Source organism: Microtus ochrogaster, unplaced genomic scaffold (assembly GCF_000317375.1).
Source record: "Microtus ochrogaster isolate Prairie Vole_2 unplaced genomic scaffold, MicOch1.0 UNK43, whole genome shotgun sequence".
Taxonomy (NCBI): domain Eukaryota; kingdom Metazoa; phylum Chordata; class Mammalia; order Rodentia; family Cricetidae; genus Microtus; species Microtus ochrogaster.
Genome location: NW_004949141.1, coordinates 205666 through 216590, shown reverse-complemented (window position 1 = coordinate 216590; position 10925 = coordinate 205666). Strand labels below are relative to the sequence as shown.

General features: G+C 38.9%; 1 gene segment (V, D, J or C); it reads right to left on the bottom strand.

The window, feature by feature from the left end:
* The window catches only part of LOC101998843, a 4437-nt gene extending 3379 nt beyond the window's left edge, over positions 1-1058 (bottom strand). Inside the window, 2 exon segments of the V gene segment in view lie at positions 619-906; positions 1016-1058. Of these exon segments, the coding sequence occupies positions 619-906; positions 1016-1058 (331 nt within the window).
* Between the last annotated feature and the right edge of the window lie 9867 nt (positions 1059-10925).

Sequence of the window (10925 nt, the reverse complement as noted above, 5' to 3'; positions counted from 1 at the left end):
TTTTTTTTTTTTTTTTTTTGGATTTTTTGAGACAGGATTTCTCCGTAGCTTTTGGTTCCTGTCCTGGAACTAGCTCTTGTAGACCAGGCTGGCCTCGAACTCCCAGAGATCCGCCTGTCTCTGCCTCCCAAGTGCTGGGATCAAAGGTGCGCACCACCACCGCCCGGCCTCCTACAGGAGTCTTAAAAGCACTTTTTGACCTTCTGAAGGGGAACCCAGATCCAACCGCCTCCCTTAAATTGACACCTCAAGCAAGGAAATGTATTACTTTAATTGAAGAAAAGCTTGCCTCTGTTCATATTCATTATATTGACTATAGTCAGCCACTGCTCTTATAATTTTTCCCTCTCAGCATAGACCTACTGGAGTTTTTGGCAGTTCTCTCAATACAATCCATACTTACCTTTTGTCTATTTTACAAGGAGCTCAAGAGATAGAACTATGATCTATACCCTTGAGTAAAAAGAGGAAAATGTTCAAATAGTGTGAAAAGTAAGAACTTCAGCTGATCCTTTTCAAATTCATAGACTAGCCTTGCTAGCAAGAGAGGAAAATAGTTCTTGTCCTGCTTCCTCATTTAGATGGGTCACTGTGTTCACCCACTGTTATCATCTGTACCACAGAAATAGACAGCTTCGTCTTCAGGCTGAATGTTGGAGATGCTTAAGTAGCGATGAGCCCCAGAGCTGGAGCCAGAGAAGCGATCAGGGATCCCATCTCCCTTGCCATGGTTTCCATTACTGCTAACATACATCAGATACTTAGGAGCCTTGTCTGGCTGTTGCTGGTACCATCCAATGTAGTAGGTGCTGTGCTGACTACTCAAGGTGCAGGTGATTTTGACTGAGGCTCCCAGGGAGGCTGAGGCTGTGGGTGACTGAGTCAGCACAGGTTGGGAGAAAGACCCTGTAAATAGAGAAACACATTACCTCCTGTGATGAGAGAAGAGGAGAGATATTCCTTGTTTTTATTGATTTCCCTCCACTGGCATCAGAGTGCAGATGACTCTCCTAACCTGTACAGTGAAGGAGGAAGAAGAGGAGAGGAATCCAGGCCATGGTGCAGACACCACTGAGCTCTGCTGAGACAGACATGGTGTGGGTCTCTCTTATCTTTTAACATTTCTCAGAGAACTGACAGGGCCCTTCTTGAAAATATGCAAATTTGTCTTAGTCAAGAAAATCCCTTCTTAAGCATTTGTGCCTTCAAAGTCTGGGTATCACTTCCTTCCTGAATCTGTCCAAGAGATCACAGTAGCCCCAGCTGCAGGGCCTATTGAATCATGAAGAGTCACAAAGAGATAGATGTCTGTATTCTCAGCTTAGAGTCTACAGATCTTTCAGTGGAACCTATGGACTCCCACTGAGCAGGTTGAGGTGTGTCATGTCTATGAGCACCATACTTTCCCAGAGGTTTTTCTTTTAAGCACTTTCTGACCAAGATCAGAAGGAGTTACCTCCTCTGAGTCTGACTTTTACATCTTCTCTTTAGCTCTCTTCTCGCTAGTGGGAATACATTATAGACCAGAGTTATTAATCTATGTGTTATGACCCCCACAGGACAGAGGTCATATATCAGATATATTGTTGATTAAATGTTACTGTGTGGTAAATAACCGTATAAAAATTATAGGTATGAAACAGCCTGAAAAATTTTATGGTTGAGGTCACTACCAAATTAGAAACTCCATTAAGGAATCAGAGCATTAAGAAATTTGAGAACCAAAGTTGTAGACTTTAATTTATGAGGATTTCTTTATTCAGGAGCTTTTCATACTTGTACTGAGGACAGAGAAATTTACTCCATGACTCCCTTCTCAGAATGGCAAGAATCCAGACTTATTCTCTCTACTTGGTTCCTCAGCAGAATGAACCATTGAGACGAATTTTAGTATTTAGGATGATAAATATTATACTACGTAACTCTCTTGATGTATTATATATAAAAATTGTGGAAATCACATGGCAATACAAAACAGATTTTATGCAGAAAAAAGTTGGAGGAAGAACACAGTGGGCCTGTATTTGTCCTTAAGTAAGGACTACAGAGCATTGATAAAGAATGACTGTGTGTGATGATTTCTAAAAATCACTCATTGAAACCTGCCTATGACTTATGTGATATAAAAATATTTCATTTAACTGACAGACCTCTAGGAGGACAGATGTTCACAAAAAGAAACAGCTCTAAATTGGAGGCAAGAATTAGTGAATCATGATAGAAAAATTATACATTGGGGAAGTTGGGCAGAAGTAAGAGGAATGTTAGGACTATGTGGGTTTGTTCAGTTATGTTTTAACTTATGCAAGGTTAAAGGAACTATCTACCTAGGTTGATTTTGTCAAACCACAATCTACCAGACTCAGGGAACATGCATAAGAGAAAGTGGGTGGAAAGTGCTTGAGAGTCAAATATGATGGATGATTCCAAGGAAACAGCATCTTCCAGACACAACAGGACTAATTCACTTGTGAAGTCATAGAAACTATGAAAGCAAGCATGTAAGCCCAGCACAGGTTCAAATCAGGCAAAATGCCGGCATCAAGAAATAGAAGTAATAAAATAGTCATAACCTTAGCATGAATTTATTTGTAATAGGTAACACAGAAAAAGGAAATTCTGTTACCTCCAATGGAGTGTCACTGAAATATCAAACATACTCCATGGCAGGCCTCCTAGTAAGGGGTATTTGTCAACAGTAAACAGACTCTATTGTGTTTGTGTGTGTGTGTGTGTGCACTTTTTGTTTTGTCGTATTTAGTCTGATTGACTTCCCCATTTTACTTTGTCCATTTTGTTTTGCTTTTTCTGTTGTTGTTGCTTTATTTTTTGTATGTGGGGTTCTCTTTTGTTTTGTCTGAAAGAGAAAGAAAATGAAGTTGGGTGGGTAGACAGCTCAAAGGATCTGGTAAGAGCTGGGAGAAGGAAAAGTGTATGATCAAAATATATTACTTAAAAAATTTAAAAGAGAATCTAAAGGCAAAATATTAATTTACAAAAACAATAGAAAGAAAGACATAGAAAAAAGAAAGAAAAAATAGAGGGAGGGAAGGAGGGAATTAAGGGAGGTAGGGAGAAAGGAAAGAAAGAAAAGATGCTAGGGTTCTGTTTTTTCTCTGGTTGAATACCTGCACAGAACTATATACATTGTATCCTGATTAAAACCTTTTAAACAGTATGATGGCTCTCGTGTGGGGGGTCCTTTATTGCTTAACGAATAAGGAAACTTCTTAGGCTTATGACAGGGCAGAATAGAGCAAGGAGGGCATTACAAGCAGAGATAGAGAAGAAAAGAAGACAGAGTTAGTGAGACAGGCACTTCAGGACGTACTAGTAAACTGTAGCCTTGCAGTGATACACAAAATAGTAGAAATGGGTTAATTTAGTGTAAGAGTTATCTAAAAATATGACTAAGCTTTGGAGGAGAAGCGTTGAAATTAATACAGTTTCTGTGTAATATTTCGGGTCAGGGTGGCCAGGACTGATAGATCAGCCTCCACCTACATGGCTCAGTATGTGAGAGTGCTTGTCAGGCCTCACAATGGGAGTTGATTCCTGAAACTACCATTGTGGAAGGAAAGAGTCAACTTACACGAGTTGTTCTGTAGGTGTCACATTAATTCTGTGGTATTACACACACACACATTCAATCATTAAATAAATAAGTTTAAAATCTTATGATTATTTCATGATTATTTTGCTACTCATTTCTGCCTGCCTGTGGATTTTAGTTTATATTAGGCACTTCTTTGATATAATTGACATTTAAATATTGATGTGAGTTACTTGGAAAGGAGGACTTCACAAGTAAAAGATGGTAGACCCCAATTCAGACCTTCAGATACACAAGATCCATGAGCATCTTGGGGTTTAATAAGTATTGAAATAACACAGGCTACAAATTATAGTCTTTCAGCTTATGAACTTTTTTCTTTTTCTTCTATTTATTGTTTCCTACTACCATGTATAAAAAAAAGAACTTCCTGACTTCCAGCCTATGCTTTATATGACAGGATTAATTTTCTTATGGTTTCCCAGTAAAAAATGACAGGCATGTCTCTCAGTATCATATAGTTCACCAACTGTTCAAAATTGAGTTTCTAAAAGCAGGGTAGTACTTGTGTGATCATGCCTTCACAGGTGGATACCATTGAAGAAAAGACATCTTTTAGAAGCTGCACTATCATGTCCTTGTTTACAGCACTAAAATATTAAAAGAGGAGGAATACGCTTATGAAAATTGTTTAATATTAGAACTTAGTTGCAGGCATAAAGCAAGAAATACAAGTCAATTTGTCAATATCTTTAGGGAAAAATGGGAGTAAAGAGTAAAGAAATCTGCACAAATTCAGAAATGTATTACAAATTGTTTCCTAGTTTATTAGTTCCTGGAGATGGCAGCAACAGCATACCAACCAGGAGAGATTTGCAAAATGGACACAGTGAGCTAAGCACCCTATGGCCTCTTGCTTCCTTTCTTGTCATTGTTGTTTGTCTACAATTTTAGGTTATCATTGGTCAGCAGCTACAGTGCCCTATATGCACATCAGTCTTCATGTCAATCTAACACTACCTCCCTGTGTTCTCAGAGCCATCTTAGGAAGGCACTTTTTAAAGCTTTACAATGATTTTCATTTTCTTCAAATTTACAATAATATACCAATAGTTATAAAATATGAATAGACTATTACTCCACTTTGATCTAGTTGTAGAAAGAACATCACAGAAAATGCTTCTCTCTGGAGACCTATTGACTCTAGTCCTACAAGCAAATACATCTATGGGAGAAATAAAGTACCTTGCTTCTGGTTTTATGCTTTTATTCTCTATTGCAACTGGTTAAATATATCTCTACCTTTTATTCTAAGACACAAATGAAGAAAGATACTTTCCTTCACCTTCTTGTCTTTGGAGAGTTAACATTATGATGGCAATAGTGCCTGGTCATAGAATTCCACTATCACAGGACAGTTCTTATACACAGGCTCAGGCAAATGTGCATTTGTCTTGCTTCTAACTGTGCTGAGGACTACTGTAGTATAGCATGCAGTAGCCTTCAGCATTGTCTTCAGTCTTGTAATCCTAGAGCCACAGAAGAAGATTATATTTAATATAGAAAGTGACAGGAGAGTGTGAGCATCTGTTAATTGTTAGGGTAATCAGAGCCTAGAGGCTTGGTTACTGTACTTTGGAACAAGTGTGGAAAGAGACAATCAGTAGCTGCTAGAGACCCTCATTCCATAGTGTCACATCACCTTGTGGAGGAGACCCTGAAAGAAATAGTTGTTAGATTTAAGAATGAGGCAAGGAATGAGAGGAGTCGTTCCAAAGGCAGGCCCTTTTAATCTCCACAAACTTGACAGAGACAGAGCAAAGATGGAGGAATGAGACAGGTATACAGGTCCTGCTTTAAATCTCCAGAGATTCCCAGGATCCACAGATGATGCTGGTCTCTGGGGTTTTCCTGGTATTGGGGAAATGGTGACTTGCTGCAGTATGAGTCTTTTACTATCACCATAACCACTAAATTATATCTCTTCAGCCCAGGGCACAATTCTACACCAAGGGAGGGTAGGGCAGCTCTGGGGAAACACCTGCTGTGCTGTAACCTCCATTTCTGGGTGTCATCTTGAGCCAGATTTAGTAGTTAATTTCAAGTCTTACCAGTTTCTGAGAAGTACACACTGCCCCCTACTGGACTGTGGATACTTACTTCCAATATCTTCAGTATAAGATTCCATTCTGCAATTATAGATTTCTGAAGAAAATGTGTTTTAGATGGGGAGTATTTATTTTTGATATAAATTATGTGTGTATGTGCAAAGACACACACACACACCCCACCAACACACTGAGTCCGGTGATACTGAATTCCCTAGAGCTGAAATTAAATCACCCTAAATACTACACCCTACGTAAGTTCAAGGGATGAACGTGAATCTTCTATAATATCAGTATGTGCTCTTAACCACTGAACCATCTCTCCAGACACCCAAAATACTTTAAAATTATGCAACTCTCCCAGGATAATATTACATAAAACTAGTTGAACACATAGAATTGCTATATTAATGAATCTACTGTAATGTGTAAATATACTGTAACAGCATAGTGACAAATCTTCTCTTGATATTGAAGTGTAGTTTTATAAGGTCTACAACTACTTTAATTGGTAAGCCAATTACTTTGGTTATATCTTTTATTTAGCTATAACTTTTATTTTTTCTGATAATATTTACTGAAAGAAAGTTACAGATCACCAAATTTTATTAAAAGAATGAAGAGTCCAGTGAGTCCTCTAGAATAGGCCCCTGCCTGGAAAAGACAATAGAGGGTAGGGGTCTTAAAGACAGAGGCTCCAGTCTTGTTGTAACTTCTGCAGGCTGGAAGGTCTTTACAATGTTACCTTTGCTCTTGGGAAATATCACGCAGGACATTCCTATAGAATTACAAAACAGTTTGCACTTTCTCAGTAGGTATTGGGATACCTTTGATATTGAAAAGCAATTTATTAATGAAAGTGAGTTGTCATTTGTTAATAGGCTAATGTAACTCTCAAGTGGAAGAGGAAGCAGGGACAGGGTAATCTTACATTTAAAACCTAGGTCAATCACAATGAAAGTAAAGGTATACTGATGTAACTCTTTTTGTCACTTATACATTTTAATTGGTAGTATCTCTATAACATTACCATTTGTAGAAGAAGGAACATTGTACATGTAGATCTGAAAATAATGAAGACTATATCGATGGAGAACATCTGGCGAAGTCTTAACTGAATCCATCTCCACTCATATGCTATCTCTGGAAGGAGCAATGTACCAATGCATTCTAATCCTGTGATTCCTTCATGAAAGACAGCCATGACCTGCTTCTTCATGAACTGGACTTTAACTAACATTCTTTCCTTGCCTGAAAATGACTAGAATGGAGGAAGCTTCAAATGAACAGAAAGTTAATACATTCAATTTTCACAGGCAACCACAGTGGAAGACAGCTTCCATGAAATATTTCAGAAATGTCCCTTCGCTAAGGAGAATGTGTTCAATATCCCTTGGTGGTACCATGATCAGTGCAATACATCAGCCTCACAAAACTAGAGCAGAATGTTTCAGGCCTGAGGACAGTGTCCTGTGAGGTCTCAAATGAGCATTTAAAATCATTAAGAGGATTATACAACTCATATCACTTAGTGTACCTTCATTCATAATCATAAACACTTTTCTTTTTATTTTTATAAAATCATTTATGTCCACTTCAAAGTTCAATAATTTTTCTACTTTTGAAAATAAAGGCTGCTGCTATTTTTCCTACTTTTTAAATATTTAAAAGGTCTCTTTTAGCCCATGAGGACATTTCCAGAAAAGCATATTATGTAAACTGAGTACGTTCCCATCAACAGGTCCCTAATTTCCTCTGGAATATAATTCTCCACCACATTTTTTAATCCACCCTAATGGGTGCTAGAATGAAAAGGCAGTCTCAGAGATGAGAAGGCACAGCCAGACCTGATCATGACTGTTTCTCAGGTCCTCATGGGAAAGGGGAAATACATGGTCAAACAGTGTTATGGAATTCAAATCAATGGGATTGCTATTCAAAGGCAAGATTCTGGAGACATAGTTGTGAGGGAATGAAGTAAATTTATTCATGGATCTACAACCAAAAGCAATGTTGGAATGAATCTTTTGTATCCCATTAAATATAGTATTTCAGAAATCATGTGTAGGAAGACAATGGGAGGAGAGAAAATAAGATCCATGGGCATTGGGCAGTAAGGAAGTGTGCTGGGCAGTATCTTTGTTAATCAAGGATTCTATCTCCATGTATATGCTCTGATTGAAAGGTGCAATTGCCCTGAGTCCCTGGTTCATGTTCCTGCAAGTGTTTATTTGGACATAATAGTATTTTTCTTCAAAGTAAAACTGACAGACATGTCTCTTTTTGTGTCAGTATGTAGGGATTGTATTACATGGCATTTGCTCTATGGTCTCAAGGTAGAATAGGTCTTCACAGTTGGTTTGGTCGGAGAGAGTGAAGCAATTCTTCCTTCTTGAGTTGTCTTTTCAGCTCTAACTGCACACTTGTTAGCCTGCAGAAACATTTCTTATAATTCACAAGCTCCATTATAGTATTTTTCAAGGGAAACCCGGAAAAAAAAGGAGGAAAGGTGAGTGGGAATATAATCAAAATAGATGTAAAATATCTAAGAAAATATTAATCAAATAACAAAATGCAATATGTTCACAAGAATATGTCCTAATAAATCTGCTAAATTTTAGGAACAAAATCTTTTATCTGATGTAATCTGAAGGTCACCACATATTCTGCTTGGTAGAGTCTGAGGAACGATACTCAGCAGTTCACATCTTATCATGCAGGCTTCTTCATTTTGTATTAGAAAACAAAGTTCTTAGCAGAGGTCAGGGAAACAAGTTTGCAAAGTGAACTAGGACATGAGTTGTCACTGTTACAGGAGAGAATGGTTTGCGTCTTACTTCCTCATCTTGTGCTATCGCAACTCTTACAGTAGTAGTGAGCCTCATCTCCAGCCTAGACTTTGCTAATAGTCAAGGTGGCCTTGTTATCTGAGTTGGAGCCAGAAAATTGGTCTGGGATGCCATCCGGTTGCTTATTATCATTATATTTAACCAGCACAGGGGCATGGCCTTCCTTCTGCTGGTACCAATGAACAGATTTATCTGAGAGTTTATCTCCAGAGCAGGATATAGTTGCCGTTTGACCTAAGGCCACTGATAGTGAAGAAGGTTGGGTCAGTACATAGGAGGCCATGGAACCTGCAAGAGAAAAGAGAAGGATGCTGAGTATTTTAAACAATGTCCTTTCCAGGTCCAACTCAACACTCTACTGTTGGAACAGAACTCAAGATTCAAAGCTGGGCAGCAGTATCCTGTGCAGGCTAAACAGCAAACTGCGTCTTTAGTAAGTCACCTGTGCAGAAAGAGATGAAGGGGAACAGGAGAGAGAGCCAGGCCATGGTAGAGATGCCACAGAGCTCTTGGAAGTCTCAGTATAGCTAGGCTACAAGGGTTTTTACTCTCTTTTAAGCCTGTTGGAGTTAGTGAATGTTTGGTGGCTATGCAAATTTGCTTGCTGCCTGGCAGGGGTTCTCCAATGAGATGTCTATGTAGAAAATATTTCAAAACTGCAATGCGGAAATTAATGAGGAAGAGTGGAACCCAACTCGTTGAAGTGATCATATGCTGAGAATTCCCCCTAAGCTTCTCTATTCTCTGACAACAACAACCCTACAGAAATGTATCCATGACCGTCTCCTAACTCAGCCAAGCCAGGTCTATCAATGTTGCAAACCTTCCATTATTTTCTTTGGGCTGTGTTCTTCATCTTGTTGAGAAACCACTACTGCATCTAACTTAGCTAAAACTGCAGTGTGTCTGTTCACCTTCATTTTCCTTCTTCTCTTGGCTTAATGAGCTATATTTCTGATAGAGTCTTGTTTTTCCAGTTAAATGTAGTCCTGTGCTATAAGAATTGCTGTTAAGTATATATCTGTGTGATATTGGGTTATTATACAATCATCTTTTTTTGTGAAGTCATCAGAAGTCCAGTGTCAATTCTCATGTGGAGTCTCCTTCCTCTCTGACTCCATTCTTCTTAGAGGAGACTAGCACTCAGCTTCAGGAATTAATTTAAAAATCTTGTGCCAGTGACTTTGAAAGCCTTGTTAAAATTGCCTGAAACAAGACTTTCTGATAAGCACACTTTAGTTCTTTTGTGTGTGAAAGAGATCAAGGTTGGAATAAGTCGTGCTCTGAAAGGTGTTTAGTCAGGGTACCCATCAGGAAGAATGCTGACACTGAACTAATACAGATATTTTTTGAATCAGGTTAGTGTCCAGGTCATTTATGGTATTTCCAAGAAATACTGAACTCTTCATCCAGGGAAGACGCCTACTTGCCACCTTCCTTATTTTAGACTTACCAGAGCCCACATGCTTCAGTCTAATGGCAAATCTGCCTATAGGTAAAAGGGGAGGAGCTCAGGGGAATGTCTTTGGAAGTGTCTAGGAGAAAGATAAGTAATAGTTGATGGCTTGATAACCAGGACAGATGCCAATCACATGCAGGAGTCAGTGATCCTGAGTGCCAGAAACAGGCCCTGGGAGTCAGTTCCCCCATGATGAACTTCCCACTGTATTCTGAATGGCTTTGCCAATTAATTCAGCAATGACAGTGCTATTGACTGATGCTCATGGCTGGTATTTTACTATGCCTGAGCATTTCCTCAGTGAGCCTCTCCCTATGCCTGATTTCTGCCTGTGTGCTGAATGACAAGGTTACGTGACTTTCAGAATTTCGCCACTGGCATTAAAAAACTCCTATGACACGTTCAGAAATCCTAGCCTAGTCTCACCTGCTCAACCTGCACTGCACATTTCTAGTCTTCCATTTGGGGCTTCTAGATGCTTTCCTGCCACCCTCTGCTGCTGGAAGAGTCTAATAACAGGAACTTGCTTCACTTTAACTGGCCCCAAAGTCATTTGAACCTGAAAAGGTGCAGTGCAGAGATTCAGGCCTTGCTCTGTGTTTTCTTCAAATGCTTCAAATTCCTGCGACTAGTACAGAGTGCTAGTAACCAAGTGTGGGAAAGAAGATAGGGTATATTCCTATAAGTAGCCACAGGGCTGATGTTCACACTCCATTCTACTGTGTATGTGTGTGTTTCTACATATGTTTGTATGTATATATTTGTGTCACAAATTTGTGTCAAATGACAGTGTAATTTCTGGACAGGGCAGAAAACTGAACAGAGTGAGGAGTGACTAAACCAGGAAATTTTTAGGCATAACACAATAGTATAATATTTACATATACATATATGTGTGTGTGTGTGTCTGTGTGTTTGTGTGTGTGTATGTGTGTGTAATTTTAAAAATTCAAAAA